This window comes from Manacus vitellinus, unplaced genomic scaffold (genome assembly GCF_001715985.3).
Source record: "Manacus vitellinus isolate BGI_N305 unplaced genomic scaffold, ASM171598v3 scaffold_5_pilon, whole genome shotgun sequence".
NCBI lineage: Eukaryota > Metazoa > Chordata > Aves > Passeriformes > Pipridae > Manacus > Manacus vitellinus.
In genome coordinates this window covers 17,627,697-17,645,884 of record NW_021940682.1, presented here as the reverse complement: position 1 = coordinate 17,645,884, position 18,188 = coordinate 17,627,697, and the positions used below count along the sequence as shown (strand labels likewise).

At 39.5% G+C, this 18,188-nt stretch overlaps 1 protein-coding gene across 2 annotated transcripts in view; it reads right to left on the bottom strand.

Moving 5' to 3' along the window:
• Positions 1-1,004: 1,004 nt before the first annotated feature.
• Positions 1,005-18,188, bottom strand: part of TEF (TEF transcription factor, PAR bZIP family member) — a 22,673-nt gene continuing 5,489 nt past the window's right edge. Inside the window, exons 2-5 of one of the 2 annotated variants that reach the window (XM_008931520.3) lie at positions 12,635-12,961; positions 10,931-11,151; positions 10,079-10,290; positions 1,005-8,163 (exon numbers count right to left, since the gene is read on the bottom strand). In XM_008931520.3, the coding sequence (XP_008929768.1) occupies positions 8,142-8,163; positions 10,079-10,290; positions 10,931-11,151; positions 12,635-12,961 (782 nt within the window). In that variant the 3' untranslated portion in view covers positions 1,005-8,141. The other variant, XM_018080292.3, reaches the window with a different exon arrangement.

Genomic DNA, 18,188 nt, shown 5'->3' with positions numbered 1-18,188 from the left:
GTTTGGCCATGTCAAGTCCTTGGCCTTTGGTATGTGGTAGAGGTCAAGCACAACCCTCTAAAGAGGCTTTATGAAACTTATGAAAGTTTGCTTTCATAAACAAATTGCCTGGGTCACTAATCCCACCATAGCTGTGGAAGACAGCCAGGGATAAACAACTCACTGACACTTCATTTCTTCCTTGCTAACACTCTCCATCAGTAATCATACAAGATACCTTTTACAAAAGCAAGGATCCAACGAAGGCTGCCTAAGTGCAGTTTCTAGAGATTAAACTGAAGCACTGGTGATCTTGTCTACCTTGAAAGCATGTGTCTCAGATAGAAATATCATGGACTGTAAGAAGCAAAAGAAAGTGAACACAGCCTTCTCTGGAAGCTCTCCTTTTCAATCAGATGCAGTGAATATATAGATTCCTTACCAAGTTGATCTTCAAGTACCAGCTTTTGAAAAAAACCCCAAAACCCCACTGATGAAAAAACAACCAACCAACCAACCAAAACCAAAACCCTCAACAAAGCAACCAAACAAGTAACCAAGATTTAGGTAAAAAATGAAAAGGCACGGAGAAAGCTGTACTCATGGTCAAAACTTATTTATTCTGAACTTTACTTCCCATGAAAGAAAGTAAATTCTAAATATTTTGTCATGTGGATGTTGTCAGCTCCAACAGAACAGACAAAGCAAGGTCCAAGTGTCTGTGGCTGACTTTTGTCAGATTTCTCCTCCTACCTGAGAGAGTTCAACTAAGAGTTACTGCAGGACAAACGCAAAACCCTGCAAAGTTTTTGAAATCAATTAATCCAGAAAATAAAATCAGGGAATTGTATACCTCTTACCAGCACACTTAACACATGGGAAATGCACAGCAAGAACCTACTCCCAAAAGGTGATCAGCTGCTTTAGTATCTACCAGCTTCAGTGCAAATTGCAGCTGTAGTGCTGGCAGCAGAGGTGTACAGCACACAATATGCTATCTAGAGAACAAAATTACTGGATCTCAGCATAGTGGAATATACATTTTATTTCTTAAAAAGGAAGGGTACTAACAGAATTTAATACAGTCAAAATTTTACATTTTAAACAAAAGCTTTTCTTTTTCTTAAAAACCAGTTACGAGCAGAGAGGTGAGAGGATTTAAACTACTCACAAAATCGAAGCTGAAGACTTTGAGAATTCAAATCTGTGGTTTATACATTTAAAAAAGTGTAATAAATGGAAATATAAAATAATACCAACTCTGTAATAGTGAAATGCCCTTTCCTCATTAGATTGCTGTTTAAGCACCTTTATTTTCACCCATCAGCTGCCAGGAGTGTTTAGGTTTATGTACAAAATAAGCAGTTTGGGACAGAAGATTCATATATAAATTAAAACCATTTATGGCAATACAGTTTTACCCAGCTGCTTTACAAGCTTTATTATCTCTTTCACTTCTATAGAATCTTTCAGTCATGATGATCTCAAATGCACTTGATGGACTGCTTCAAAAAGCAGCTACAAGAATTTTATAGACAACCTCAAGGAGTAGACATCCAAGAGATTAAACAACTTAACACGCAGTAAAACTATGATCAGACTTATATCTTATATAAATACTGTGCAGATTTATCATCCATCCCACTGAATGAATGGGACAGATCAGTGTCACATCTGAAGACAAAAAAATACTTTTATCCAAGAGGCAACAGAATTTCAGGCCAAATATAGCAGATAGGAGTTCCCTCAAACTATTTAGTTAAAAAATGTATGTCTGAAAAAGCTTTACAGGAACAGAGTTTTCAGAATAACTTGCACATATGATTAGCTATTTCATAGCTATTTTACAGCCTAGAGACATTGAGAGGGGAGGGAAAAAAATAGAAGAAATTAAAAAGACCTACCATTGTCTCTGTCCACTACAAAAGATGTAGCTTTGTCTTTTATGGAACACTGCAGACACAGCTGTTACCAGAGAGGAGACTGCCCCAGTACAGCATTAAAGACCAAGAGGTTATATTATGACTGGAGAAAGTGTCATCACAGGCTAATCTCTTTACATGAAGGCTGATGGATCAATCTCACCTACACCTCAAAACCCAAGTGTTCATATTTCCTAGCTGACTGCTCATGATTCTCACTCCACTGTTTTGGTTTTTTTTTCCTTTTAACACAAGATAGAAAAGGTCATGAAAGCTGATTAAAGTTCCAGCTGTGCAGCATCCAGTGAACATGTACTCAGCAAAACCACAAGTCATTAATCACCTTCTCTCTCTCTCCACACCACAGGAAACCTGTGTCATCTATGTACACAATGGAAGTAATAAAGATGTAGACTATCTAGGTCACAAATGAGCTTCAGTAACAGTCACTCACTGTTTCACTGCTACTTGCTGCAGTCTGGCTGAAGGGTGGAGACAGATCTCTTTGAGTCAAAACAGAGAATAGTTAAAAAAAACACACCCAACAAAAAACACCCAGCTTTAGTTTTCCTCAATCACTAAGCTTTACAAATAATTTAATATTGCCACTTTCCAAATGCTACTCACGAACAAATCAACTGTCCAGCTAACAGGATGGGAAGAGTACAATTATGAATGTAATCCGTGACTACTGTTAAAGAAAGACTGGAAGAGAATCAATTCCCTCAAAAATCTCAGTTTCTCTGCTTAAGTAGCTCATTGCTGTTATTATTATTAAAACATTTTTTTTTGCTGATAGAAAGCATCACAACTAGACTAGAATTCCACAACATCAATCTTTGTTTTGATTTCTGTAGTTCTCTAGGAAAAAAATAATCCCAAATCAAGCTACATAAAGCATTAACAATATTCAGATATTACAATGGAAGCACTTATTTATTACTTCAGAGAACAGATTAGTTTTAAAAGTGTATTTACATGTTCTAAGTTATACAAAATACAGTATTCCAATAATCATGTTAATCACCATATTTCAGACAACTTCACATAAAAGTGCGGAGGATGCATCCATCCATGATCCTGGCCAGTAGCAAGTGGTCACCCGCAGCATGACAGATGACACCCGCTATTGTGCCCCCTTGGGAAAACAAATCCCACCATGCCTTCTCACTGAGACATAGCTGCAGATCTAAGAAAACATTCAGGCAGGTACACGAGCAAAGTTTGTTGAGACCCACAGACCAAAATCACATGCCTTAATTTACTAGACGTATGTGAAGTACATTTTTAATTTTTTTACAGATGTTGTACAGCAAAGGGCTTCTGCTCATGCCTTAGTTAGGAAAATGAAGTAACAAGGGTTTTGGCTATGTAACAGGCACCCAAGTAACACTTAATATCAACAGCCCTATAACTACAACTGACAGTGTGTTAAGGACACAATTCTGCAGCCGACTGCCTGGGCAGAGCTTCACATTCAGGAACAGATCCTGTGAAGTCCACATGGTTCTCTACAGATACAGGGCTCATCCCGTGCAGAAATGGTAGCAGAATTGAGGCCTTAAAAGATCGGGGCCTCAGATAGTTATTTCCTCATGACACAGCACTACCAGTTCGCATTCGCAGGTCAAGTCCCAGTGCAGCAGCGCACTCAGTTGAAGCAACAGCTATTTTTTCCATGCCTTTCTGCAGTAACTCTCCTCCCTATCTGTACATTCCCTTCACTTTCTTCTGGACTGTGGAAGTGAGACCAAGAAAAGGAGATTCCCAAGACCTAAACAAGTACTTATCTTCAGTATCATGCTAAACTGATGGGATCCAAATTGGCCTAAAATTGTAAACAGCAAGGTGTCAGTTTTAGCAATCTCACTCAGGTCAGACTCTTGCATTACTCTCCTCTTCCCTCCTTGCCAAGTATCTGTAACTCTCTCTACATGTATTTTCCTCAAAGGATTCCTTTTTCCCTGTAGGTGTCTGAACTTTAAGAAGTTTGCATTCCAAAAGTGACTCACTAGGGTGAGTCTATCAAACTAACTGCAGACTATCAAACTAACAAATTACATCTGTATGACAAATCTGTATCATCATGAATTAAATAACTGTAATTTCTCAATTAGCATTATGTTAGCATCTCCACAGAAGTTTCGATAAGCCTATTCTTTCTACCTTTCTCCCAGTCTTTAACTGTGAGTTTACCTATCTTCACCATGTTACAGTGGCAGATAAAAAGAGCAGAGTAATTATCAGAACATCTAGAAAGCCAGTCAAGAGTATTGTAGTGCTGCAAAGGCAAAACACTAGCACTAATAAATGATTTTGCTCTTTATGGATTAGATGTATGTTGCCAAAAATATAAGATTTATGCACTAAGACAAATCTGCATTTCTCATCTTGTGCTTAGCAGCTAAAACTGTACAGGAGAACAAAAGCCTGTCTGGATTTTACAAAGGTCCGAGATACCTCCTCTCTCACTAAAAATGAAAACTCCTGATCAGAAGGAACAGAGCCTTTTTATGCTCGGGGGCTTACAAGACTGAAGCAGCAATACTCTCTCCTGTGCAGGTCCATTATTTCAGCTATCTACAAAAAATAGTTTTTTCCACACAAGTGGTTTTATTACAGTATTCCCAAAGCTGCTGACCCTTCCACTGTACATCCCAACTTGAAATTAATTTGGTAGAATTTAGTAGCAGTCCTGCAAATAATGCTGAAAGTGATTTATACAGTTAGAACACCTTGGGCTTTCAAACAGCACAGCAAGGAAACGGAGAATTGCCAGAAAAGACATAAAATGTTACTAGAAGAATTGCAAAAAGCCTCTTAAAAAAAAAAACAAACCAAAACCACTTTTTCTCCCAACACAAGTTTATAGCACACTATCAAAACTATGACTAACTATGTAGATGAACAAGTGACAGGACCAGTTTACCAACATTACATCTGCAATCTGAGATACATCCACCTGATCCCAGCACAGAATGCTCCACAGTAAAGCAAAGACACTCATGACTCCAGCACTTGCTAAAACTTCACAATAACCACGTGAGAGTAAAGACTTTTTCCTGTGGGAGTTAATGAGATCTTTGTTACTAGCTTCAGTGGGAGCAGATCTTGGCAACAGGTGAAAGATTAAGCTTCTAGGGAATTTTTAGATATAAAACCACATTATTATAAGGAGATATAACTATGTGGAGATTAGAAAATCATTTATGAAAGCAATACTGTATTAAATGTTGTGCATCATTTATTCATAGCCTGTTTCTTCTGTAGAGTAAGATAACACTCATTGTCGACTAATCTAATCACAGTTTATATATTTTCAAAGTTAGTACTGTGAAATGGCCATGTGATGTCAATCCACATCCCAATGAAAGTCAAAAACTGCTCTTTCCTGGCAATCCCCGCAGTGATGCTGAAAGGTACACACTCCCTTTATTTTCTCCCCTTGGAGATGGTCCCTTTATGGCTGGAATAGGGTAGGCTGACATCAGGCACACTTATGGTCTCTACAGAGCATATTCCAAGGCTAGAGAACTTCAGACTCTAACAGTGTCAATTCAGCACTTTTTAATGTTCAAATTGAGCCAAAAGAGTATTGGTCTTCTTATGACCACTATGAAAACATACCCAAGTTATCACACACAGATAGGATTGTCATCAGAGTCAAAGAAACAAGATGATATAGGTAATTGTTCTGAGAGGAGCAGAGAGCTCTGAAGCAGTAAACTTCCTGAGACTGCAAAAACAGAGGAAGGAATTCAGCATTGCACAGTATCTTTTGTCTGGCAATATCTGCACTCCTTTAAATAGTTACTACCTTCTCATCTACCTTTAAAGATGCTGCTTCTCAACACAAAAATAAAATTAAAAAAAAATAAATTCTCCAGCTATAGAAGTTGAGCCGCACTCACTCTAAAGTGCGATTTTCCAGTTTTGCAACCCATAGACACATGAATCACAGGTTGTGCAAATCTGCACTGTCCTACAGGGAAGCACAAGAGTTTGCTAACAGTCTTCTCTGAGACAAAGATCTAATGAACATTCACTGTTGGTTTCCATTGTGTAAGCTTTTAATATAACAGAAATAAAACAATAGAATTGCACATACTAATCTCACTGACTGAATATTTTGCTGTTAAAATGCCATGACATACTGCAAAATCAGATCCTGTACACAATATGTAAGTATTTAAAAGATATTCCTAAGCACAGTAAGATCCAAATGAAGGACTAGCAACTCCTTGCCCAGTTACAATACCCTTTAGCTTTACAATTTAAACAGGAAGCATGACTTTCAAGAACAGCCAAAACTAACTGAAAATTTAGAAATTATGAATGCAAAAAGTTGCTACATTTACGTGCTGTCAGGGTTGTTTGTTTTGTTGCTGGTTTGTTTGTTTTTGATCCATGGTTTGGCCTTTATCACCAAAATAAAACAAAAACCAGTACATACCAAAAATATCAGTCCAAACCAGCAATACTTGATACAGGTAGAGATATATGCTGACACTTCAGCAATATGGAACTAGGCTATTAATTTATTTCATAAGAATATCCCAAGGTTATCTCAGATCTTTAGAATCCAAAAATTATAATAAAATCACTTACTAAGTATACTTTGGTAAAAACATTTGCTTGACTTCAGAACATGGTCCATTAAAAATGATAGGTCAATAACTATATATGCTCTTTACAAAGGTTATGCTGTCAAAAACTGGTTATGAATCCTGGCTTTTGAAATTTTTATCTTTTTTTTTTTTAAATTAAGTTTACAACAGCTGCTTCTTCTCACATTTTTCTCTTTGCCTTTCTGCTCTGAAATTAGTGGTGGAATCTCTTAACATAAAGTCAAAACAATTGTTCGACATGATAGTGCTGAGCTATGCTGGTAACTAGTCATGCCTCATAATTTTGGCACTTGTGCTTCTGAAAGCTTTCAAAATTATTTTTCTTGAGGTGTGTGCTATTTATCAATCCCCAAGCATCAATACTCTCCTGTCTTACAAGCCTCATTTTGGCTAAAGCATGGTCCTGTACTTCTTTCCTAGAAATTAAGAACTCTTTTTCTTACCACACACTTTTCTTCCCACTTCTTTAGATTTTAAGTTTCCTCAATATAAGAGCAGATTCTTGTTATGCTGATGAAACTCTTACAACGGAACTTCCACCTACTTCCTCCATCTTCTACACACAATAAACATCCCCACAATCTGTCCAAGCTTTCATCTACCCTCCCACACCAGCACACGGGTTGATACTTAAGATGCCTGTTGTAACTCTGGGAGATCACTGGCTGTCTTACTTTTATAAAACAGATGAAGAAAGTACTCTTTCACCGCCGCAGTTCTCCTGCAGTCAAGAGACAGAAAACTGTAATTTGGCAGCTAACAGCCATTGTTTTGCTGGAGCTAATGCTCCTTTGGTAGTCTAAACTGCCAAAAGTCTCGGGGATCAGCAGCTCAGAATAGCACCTTTTCCATGATTGCTAAATCGTTAACAGAAGAATAGATCCTGTTTCAGCAAGATACCATAAAAGGAAGTGATCCTCATAAACAAAATAAAGGAAAAGGCAGGTTACAGCAGTGTAGCTGTGGAGCAGAAGAGCAACCACATTTACTATTACATGGGCCATCTCAGTGTGGCACACTGTGCCTTGTTTCAATACATCTGCTGTACTTTTCTGCACTGAAGTCTCACATCACAGGCTGCTGTTTTCCTGGTGTCTTTAGTTCTACACTCACAGTACTCCACAATATGCTACACTGTACCCACTGTACCAGAAGTGAGCTGCAGTATTAAATAAAATTCATTCTACTGCAGGGAAAAGAGTCTTAAAACATAGCAGTTCTTTATATATAACAGACATTTTCATTTAAAACTCCCTCTTTTCTTCCACTCGAGTGCTGAAGTGAAGAGTCACTATTCACACAGGCTGTCACGGACTTTGAGATGTGAACTTTGAGTGTCTTGACAAAACCCCAATAGGTAAGCTTATTGTAGTTCATAGTTACAGTGAGAAAGACAGATAAGAAAGTCATATACAGAATTAAGGAGACTTTGCACTTTTCATCATGCCCAGCCCTGGGTAGTCAGATGGGGTACTTGCAGGCAAGGAGGCAGGCAGGGTCATCGTCAGTTGTTTGTGTTGGGACACCTCACAGATTTCACTGCTCACTCTGAAGACTGGCGATTCATGTGTGCTTTTTAGTTTCTTTGTTTTTAAAAGTCTTTAAAGTTGCATCACTCGGAATCAGATAAGTCACTTTAAACAAAGCAAAGCATTAAGTGTGACAATTTATTTATAACATACTTCCCACCATCACCACCACAAACCACCCTGTGAAAGAAAAACCCCTGCTGAAAGGGTGACAATTTTTAGTATGTTTGAAAGAAATTAGACCAACAAACACTGCATCGAGAGCCACTCTAGTCAAATTAAGAGCATAACAGGGGGAGATAGTTCAAAGCATACATTAAGTGTTCTCAATTAGCCTGCTTCTCCACTTCCTTAAGAAGTCAACACACAGTTGGTCTAAACTCATACCAATTTCCACATGATGTTTAAAAGACAAGCTGGGCAAGAAGTCTTTAGTATAGAAAATAAACCCCAATGCTTTTTAAATATACTTTTCAGATTTCAATAGAGGAACTGCAAACTAGCCTCAACATTATCTATCCCACATTTATTCCTTAATATAAATATCCCAGGAAGTATAGCCTAAGAGTTCTGACACAGCCACTATCTTAAGACAGCTTCTCTTGTTAAGAGGACTTCTAGAGATATACTTCTGGTAAAGCTTCTGGTTCTTGCAGTTGTAGGTCATGTAGAAGGTCCCAACATCACACACAACATATTTTTTTTTTCTTCTAACACCACATACTGTTGAAGCAGTGCTTGGTGCTGAGAATGGATTACTTCCAAGAGGGCAAGCCTTGTGTGCTAATTTTCTATCAGGAAACATGCTGGAGAGAGAACCAGCAAGCATGGAAAGACCAGATATGCTGCTACACAGGAGAGATAGGGAGGCAAACTGTTCGTGTTTACAGTGGGTGTAGCTTATCCCATAGAGTGTTCAGGAGGCAAAGGACCAAAACTCTTTCTCAATCTCTTGCACAACAGGTAAGGTGCAGTAAAGTAACAGTGGCTCGTTTGCTTCTTAAAAAAAGCCTCTTCTTCCAAAGCATAAGGTACTGGCCTTTTTTTAACAGATGGGACTCAAGGTTCAGCCTAATGAGCCAGACCTCTCTTTCTAAATCTCCCTTACTTCTCAGTTAAGTGCAACATGCTGTTTTATCAGCAATTCAAGAGGGAAGTTCCTCTAAGGAAAAAAGGAGGAGTAGTGGTAGAAATACAGCCCAAAACCCACAGCAAATTATTTTGTCCATATTTGTAAAGCAAGTGATTCACTACTGTTCTTTCTCCTTGGTTTCTGCAAGTTATCTAGGATTAGAACCTACCAAGACATTTGAACAGTATTTTAGTCAGAACTGCACTGACTCTGTTCTGCATAACACTCATGAATTAACCTTGCAATACTTCTGTTTTTACAAGAGATTGAATATTTTTCTGTCTCCCTGTCCTAAAGGTCCCCCTATTCCTCTTCAACAGGAACAGAGTTCTATACAACAGGTGCTTTCTAGTGCCTCTGAATGGGAGAGGAAACGATTTCATGATGCTGCCCTGCAACATCTACTTATACCCTAAAATTGTGTTTTACACTTTTGGGGGGGGGTGGAATGGAGAAGAGAAAAGAATAAGAGTTTGAAAATTAAAAAAAAAAAAAAAAAGAAGTGAGAAGAGTCTCCCAAGCTCTTTCTCCACTTAAAATGAAGATTAGAACAGATAGCAAAAACCCTGTCCAGTCAGGAGGGATCCACATTTATTCCTCCAGACAGGTGAATCTGTTCTATTGTATGACATCAGAAAATGCTCTGTTGTTGTTAAAAACAAAGTTGTAAATATGGACACACAGATTTTGGGCAACGCAATGATCAGGAAAGGTCCTGAACAAGTTGTGCCAACAGAAACAGGGGTTTTTTGTGTTTTGTTGGGGTTTTTTAATAGATGTAAAATGGCAAAGCCTCCATAAACTTTATTTCTGGGAGTCTCTACGGAAGGCAGAGAAGTTTAAGAGGCTAAAACAAGGAGCCCTAACAAGGAAAAGGGGTGTGCTTACAAGGGTCCGTATCTGGTCTCGTATTTAGAAACAATGTTCTTGCATCGTCCCACTTCCTTGCGCAGCTCTGCAACCTCCGTCCTCAGGGCTGTGTTTTCTTTCTCAAGAAAGGCTGCCCGAATTGTGATCTGATTCTCCTTTAATCGCCGAGCATCACGGGAGCGCTTGGCTGCCACGTTGTTCTTCTTTCGTCTTGTCCAATATTTTTCATCCTGTAATTAAAAAAAAGATGCCAAACTGACAACTGTATCAGAGACACCTCTTTATTGTATAATGACAATCATACTGATTGCTATACTGAGGAATCTCCTTCATAGGTTTGCAGGACTCTGACATCAAAATGGAAGCAATGCAGTACTGTAAGATTTAATCCTTACACGAGTCTTGTTTTAGGATAAACCAAGCGCACTGCTAGAACTAAGGAGACTAGGAGACTTGGGTACTAAAAAGTTGTCCAACTGAAATGCTCCCTTTACTTAGTTTCAATTCAGGAATGAACTTCCACAGAAAACAACCTGTTCTGTTGTCTAGGTTGCTTAAATCCTGATCAGACATAATGCTAGGCAAATACAGACAATGGCCTTCAAAAGTGCAAGTGATGAGGATTTGACTTGATAGTTCTTCTAATTTCTGTTTATAGCATGATCAGTTGTTCCTGGCCAGTAATTATCTCATGATACCAAAACCTGCAAAACAGCAAGCACAGCAGTTGGCTTGCCAATTCTATTCTTGGCAGTGCTTCTGCCCAATCATATAGGTATACTGCATTAGCTGTGTACATCAAAGTGTTTGCACAGAAAGTTGGAAACTTTTATCAAGGCCTAGAGAAGTCTGCAGCAATAAATCTGTTACCTTTTGCTCATCTGGGACAAAAACTTTCTTGGCTTTTTTAATCATAGGTTGTGGTTTCAGGTCCTCTTCAGTAAACTTGTGTTTGCGAGGATTGAAGAGCTCACCACCAGGCACACTGGACAGCACTAAATCAGCAGGGTCAGGGTTAAAATTCACCTCAACTTCTACGCAGTCAGGATCGATGGGGCTGGGAGTATTTCTCTCATTTTGTGGTGGGGACTCTGGCAACAACAGGAGAAGTTACAATACATTCAGCAGGTTGAAAAGAATCAACTAAGAAGCCAACTTATGTGTCTATTTATTGTCCTGTTGTGAGCAACTATAATTAATAGTATCATTTGGTACTTCCCTGAGGTGTGCTTGGTGCTGTACTGCTGCTGGTACAGAGGAAGGGTTCACAGTCCAGTCTGTAACATAACTCTAGGAACATATGCCAGACTAACAGACATGAGTAGACAGATGCAGTACAGGAGTTAATACTTCCTTGGCAAAAATTACATGCTTTTTTGCACAGTTAAGAAGCACCTCCAATGGCAGTAAGAAGGGAGAAACTTGTCCAGCCTGAATTTTGTACCACAGAAATCCCTACAGAAACAAGCCTGGTCAGAGACTCCAGTCCCTGGGACCTTGGAAGGTCAGACAACTATATTTCCAAAGAAATGACTAAATAAAGGAGGGTTTGTTACAAATGTAACAGTATTCTGCTTCTTTACCATATAGCAACAAATGTACCAATAGACTGTCTGACACTGATAATGTTTGTATGAACTTTACCATATTAGTCTATTGTTTAGAAACTTCATATACATGAATTGTAAATGTTAGTGCAATTTGCAGGAGTGATCAATAAATAAGTTTTTTCATATACCACCTAGAAAAAAGCCACGCTCTATGACTTATGGAAGGAGCTCCACATTGTATCTCTCACAGATTTACAGAAGAGGTCCAGAGCAAAATGCTTTCTGTAAAGCCTGCTCATAAAATAGTATCATGAAAATTTAGAGGCTATCATGTTTAAACTCCAAATCTAGGGCAAACTGAGCTGCTGAATTCCTTAATAGACAAGATCTCCATATTACAAATGTAGAGTGAAAGTTTCCTAGTACCATTTAAGTACAGTTCTGTTTCTGTGTTCCCCCATTCCCACTTCAAAGCACCACAGCACATCAAATTGCATCATTAAAACATCTTTTCCAAGTGTCTGTTCTCACACTTCACAGGCTACCACAAAAAAATTGCTTCACTGTTTTTCTACTTAATATCGTTATTTGAGGTACATTAAGTTCGTGTAAGTTCACCCAAGCAGACCAAGGCAGCACACATGACTTGTGACAAGCTGTCAAATCTGTTGTAAAATAACCTGAGAAAATATTTTCTCATCATGTCCAGCTTCTCACTAGATTAGCAATACCAAGAAATCAAATACTTTATGTTGCTGTTTCAGTTCTTCTAATTTCAAAAGAGAAACAAGAGTGCACACTGACAGACACTCATTTTTCACAGGAGCAGGAGAGAGAAGAAGAGAAGAGGCAGCATCTTCATGAATTGACACAGGGACTAAGGCTCTACACTGAACATGTTTGTGCTACTTAACCTGCCCCACCTAACACTGACAGGCTGGCATGTCTCCTCTTTGATCCGAAGAGGCACCTTTTAGTATGAGAACAACAGAAGTCCCTCGGAGCCCCGTACTGTTCCATCTACCTGTGCTGGAGGCTGCTTCAGATTGCTGGTAAACTGCAGTGGAGGAGGATGATGCAGGAGAACCAGTGGAAGCACTGGCAGACTCCTTTCCTTCCAGCTCAGCCACAGGCAAGAGTGGATTCTGGTTCAAATCCAGGTGAGTAGGGCTGGAAGGAATTCCATTCTCCAGCAGGAACTCATCCAGATCCATGTACTCCAGGTGGAAAGACTCGCCATCGTAAGGAATAGTTTTGTCCCAAATAGGTGGCATAAGGGAAGCCGAGACTGCCATAGTGCTGGCAGCTGCTGCCTCATCTTCTTCAAGCTTTATTTTCTCCTTCTCTTTATCTGAAAGATACAAGTAGGTCACTGTACAAGCTGAAACACAGGAGAGACTCAAGGTTTAAGAGTCTAACAAAATCTACATGAAAGGAAATTCAGAAAGCTAATAGTTCTGGCTCATGACATTATCTGGAAAAATCAGCCGTTGAAAAGCAACATTGATGCATTCACATGTAACTCCGTATGGAAGGCTCTAACCCCCTGTGATGGCTGGACCACAGACATTTGGGCAACCTTGAAAACCAGCATCTTTGCTGTGATGTAGTACTGCATGGAGCTTATTAACCAGTCGCTGCAAAATAGCCGGTTTTTCACATACCCATCTCAGAAGACAACAAAAAAGGATTATATGGGAAGCCATTAAGAAAATTCCGAGGAAGCAGAGTAGTTTATTCTAGGCAAAAAGAAGGAAGGTACAGAACAATAATTTAAATACAAATATGAAAGGAATATGGGTTTTCAGATTACATTTTAAAATCAGTCAAAAGGTCCACAGGACACCAGAGACCTGGATGTCTATTGTTTAGCATTTTAGAAGCATTTCTCTCTGAAATGACTCAGCATGTCCACACAAAGCAATAGCTCCAAGTGCTGCTCACTATAGATAGCTCAGAGTACCTACATACAATTTTCACTCTTTGGGGAGCTGTCTAATAAGGAATACTCCCACATCCCACCCCCAAGTCACAAGAGACTGATGAATTTTTCTCCATTTACTCTGCAACAGTGCACATATTACAGAAAAAAGGCTGTTTCTATGTTCCCCATAGCTACTGAATCTTAACAATTGTCTGGGACAGAATCCAAGCAGAAAACTCAAGTTATGGAATAATTACATAATTTAAGAGATAAAAATAAGCTGGCAGAAAAAAAATAATTTAAAAATCCAAGTCATTTTCCTGATCCAGTTCTCCATGCAGCCATGCAGTTCTATCAGCACTGAAGAAGGCATTGCAGAAGCAGTGCTAGTGCTGCCAGCACTGAGCCAGCGCTGCCGTCAAAAGGAACGGTCACCAGTCGTGCCCTAACCAACTGCAAATTGGGTATTACCATGGAAGCCGACAAATATTCAGTTCAATGAAACGGGGACTCCAAGGACTTGCCCTGGACTAGTCTGGATCTCCAGCATTCACAGAGGTTATCCCAATAAAATGCACCAATTTTTGGCATTAGGGTTTTCTAGACAACATGCTAAAGGAGTATTTTTCTGTATCGGGGGTGGAAGTGGGGGTGAAACTCTGCTATAAATCAGAAAAGCCTATTTATATAAAACCTATTCTGATAGAAGTGGCATTCCTTCCGCTGTTGCCTTAGCTGGTGTGGAACTGAGACTGAAAGAGCTTTTTATGGCTTAAAGAACAGCGCTGCCATACAAAGTAAATTATCCACCATACTCTGAATATTTTATACAAAAGAAGATACTGATTTTAAACTAAGCAGTTCAGAAAGTATTCAACAGCCACCGACTTGAGACTAAGAGCAAGTACTTAAAGGACATGTTAAATTCAGACCAGTGGCTCCTGGACCTAAGCTTTGTTAACATCACCTTGCAGCTTTTGGCCTTCCCCTTGCTACTTCACACTGCTGCCTCTGAACTGCGATCTCTCAGCTCCTATTCCTGCTATAAAGTCTTTTTTTGCAGGGAGTTTTGCAACTTTCCTACCTTTTGCTTGGGGGAAGCAAACATGCAGGTTAACAGTCATAATGCAAATAACCATAATGTTTCTAAACAGCTCCTACTTGAAGCTAGCAAAGAAACAGCACCTATTCCACATATAAGGATGATTTCACTTACTAATGAAGCACACCCCACCAAATTGGAACCAGCATTTTACCAGTGAATCAGAGGTTGTGTATTTCTCCAAGGTTTGCATAGTGCCCAGCACAACCAAACTCAGATTTACACTGGAGGTTGTGGATGATATCATAGTAAACATATCACCAAAACAAATGCAAATGACAATAATTTATTCTTTGCAAGTAACTATTTTTTAATTAACATGATTAAAAACTTGCAAATGTCTGTCAAAACGTCAACCAAAAAAAAAATAAATTCTTCACTCTTGAAAACAATAGTATACCATTACAAGTTTTAACATAAGCCAGGAGTGCTTTTGTTTTGCAACATCTAATACAACACCTCCAAGCGAGGAGAAAAGAAACATTAAATGATTAGTAGACCGAATATAAGGCTAATTATTAATATTTTTCAGAAGGAAGATGCTAAAGGACTACACTAGTGAAATATGTGGCTCTTCTCAGATCTTTAAATGCCTTTTAGATGTGCACGATCATCCTGCTGTCCTTCAGTAACCTGGAAAAATTGTGGTTCCTCCAACTTCCTCTTGTGATTGTCTCTGCCTCCCACCAAATTAGAGTTTTCCTTCCCATGAGAAAATTTTGTGTCCTTTTGCTGAGTTGACAACCAGCAAATACTGGGTCCCCAGTGCCGTCTTTGTTTATCTGTGCTGTTTCTCTTTCTCTCCTCCCTCACTTCTAACAATATCGGAAACAAAACATCAGAAGGAAACACACATATTGGGTGCCCACCTATTTCAAACATTATACATCAAATGATAAAACCTTCATATGATCAGTTTTGCATTGGCGTTTTCCCACTGGCTTTCTTTCAATTCATTTAATTTTTATTTCTGCCGCACAACATCTTGTTTGGGTGCACAGTATCTAATGAAATGCTAATTAACTTCTTGCATCTTGAGGGGGACATTTCTGCCTGCCTCAGCACAGGGGCCTGAAACATTAATTCTCTTAAGATATTTATAGTGTAAACAGGTATTACCTGACAGTAGAGCTGCAGTATCCTAAGAGGCTCCATTTGCAGCGATTCAAGGTCACCCTGATAAATCTGGACTGTACTTCTGCAGCCGATGGCTCATGTCTGATTTAGCCCCCTCATTCTGCTACTGTGACCTATTAACTGGGCTGTACATCTGCTGTTAATAGGGAGCACACCAGTTTATGCTCAGTAATTTAAGTAGACCATTCCAGTTACTGAACTGTTGGAAATACTGCTGTTTTAGCCAAAAGCAGCAGCCTGAAAAGAGCTTTATTCCGCATCCTAGTTTTTCCTCAGAAACAAAAAACTAACCAAACCGAAAACCAACCAAAAGATTTTGGCCACAGCTGTCAAGAGCTACAGCCACAAATAGAATAAACACTTATTTGATAAACTTCGCCTTGCTCATCAAAAAATACTGTCAAATTATACAGAAAACACTATACAGACTATGGCTGATTGCTCCATAAATCTTTAGTCCCACTTGTGAGGATGGAACAAGACAGGTTGTGGGGTTCCAAATCCCTGATGCCCATTACTGTGATGTTTGTTGAGGCATTACTCCTGCCACAGCAGTGCAACTGGTGATTAAGGCATCCTTTGGAGAGTATGCAGCAGCTCGTTATTAATATAAGAGACCTACGCTCCTGCTCCAGAATATTAATTCTCTGCCCTTAACCCACAGGACTTTTTTTTTAAATAAAAATATTATTTTTATTTAATTAATTCCTACAACATACATGACAACAGCCCCCAGCAAGGCTGGTCAGCTATACCCGGTATATGGCAGGGCATTCAAGGGGACGGCATTCTGCTAGAACTGGCTGACCTCCCTCCTCTGTTGCTCAGGATTAGAAAGCCTGCTTGCTTACTGGGTAGTCAAATTACCCAGGGCAGTTGGAAAACCCACAGGTAGCTTGTGGAGACCATAAATGGACACCGCAGCTAGTTGATACTATTTCTCACAGAGTAACACAGAAAACTGTATTTTTGTCAACAGGCATTCCAGACGAAAGGCACAAGGTCTTTTCTCAGAAAGCTTGCTGAAACTGCAACACTGGATTAAGTGAATTAAGTGAACATTTTGACTGTGTCTCTATACTGTTAATGGAACAGAAAATAAACAAGAATCCTCTGAAGTCAGTTGAATCACAAGTCTACTGACAAGCCTTTTGTAAAATTAGGAGTAACTACCTGCTGACAGCAAAGGTATTCTTTCTTTTGTCTTGCAAATATGCAAACAAGAAAAGCATCAGAGACAAAAATAAACAGAAAGCAACAAGTTCCAAAGTGTGAAGTGTGAAGGTGAACTAAGGAAATCTATGGAGAATTTAAAAGAATGAGAACCTGAACTTTATCACACCATGAATGGAGAGGGGTAATCAAAATGCAATGGACTCTCGAGTAAGGTTTAGAGGCTTAAGCTGAACACCTTCCCAAGCTGGAATGGGGTCATCTAGTGAAAGTATCAAATGTTTCTAATTTTAGAAAAAGGCACTACCTCAAAATCATATTCATTTCAGAATTTCACATCTCCATAGGCCAGATCATGTGATTCTGGGCGCAAAAAGCACTCCAAGACAAAGTCACCATATCCCTGTCAGCCACCATCACTGTTTCTATTCGTGAACTTAAACTGTTCCTGCTGGCACTATTGCCTTTAAAAAGGACTGGGTGCAGAAATATCCTAAGAAATCCTGTAATTTTGTAGATTCAAGATTCTGGGTACTGCAGCATCCTGCACCAAAGCAACATAACTAAAACCTTTACCACAAGTAGACCTTTTTTTAACAGAAAGAAGAAAAAAATACTCACCAGAATCACAAAATGGATACATTTACAGGGTACCACGCAATAATAGATATATAACATAACTAGGATCCTCACTGGGAACAATCTTGCCAACCTACGCTGTGGTCTACCCTGGATATTCTCTGCAGTTCCAAAAAATGATTCTCAACATCAAAATTCTTAAGTGTAAGGACTTACTTTATTATACACCAGTACAGTAGGCGCTATAGCAGTGCAGATAATCCTGAGCCTTTCCTCGAAATGAAACTGATACTCAGAAAGGCAAAAATACTGTCGGGTGAAGAAAAAAATCCCGAAGTGTGCCATCAGCAGCGAAGACTACAAGCACCAGCCCTGCTATTTACACAGCTGCCGCCTGCACATCCAGTGGGAGAGCGGCAGCTCCAGCCACGCAGGGCTGCATGTGAGGCAGCCAGTCATACCCTCCTGGATTATCACCCAACCTAATCTGAGGAGATCTGCTGTTTACGCGTCTCATCGGGCAACTTCTCAGCAATTAAGGTCAAGCAAGACTCGAAACCTTCCCACCGCTGCTCCCAACTGCGCGTCTACCGGCGAAGGAGGCTCCAGGCAGCCCAGAGACCGAGCCCAGCATGTCACGTCCCGGCCCCTGCCCACTCCCCC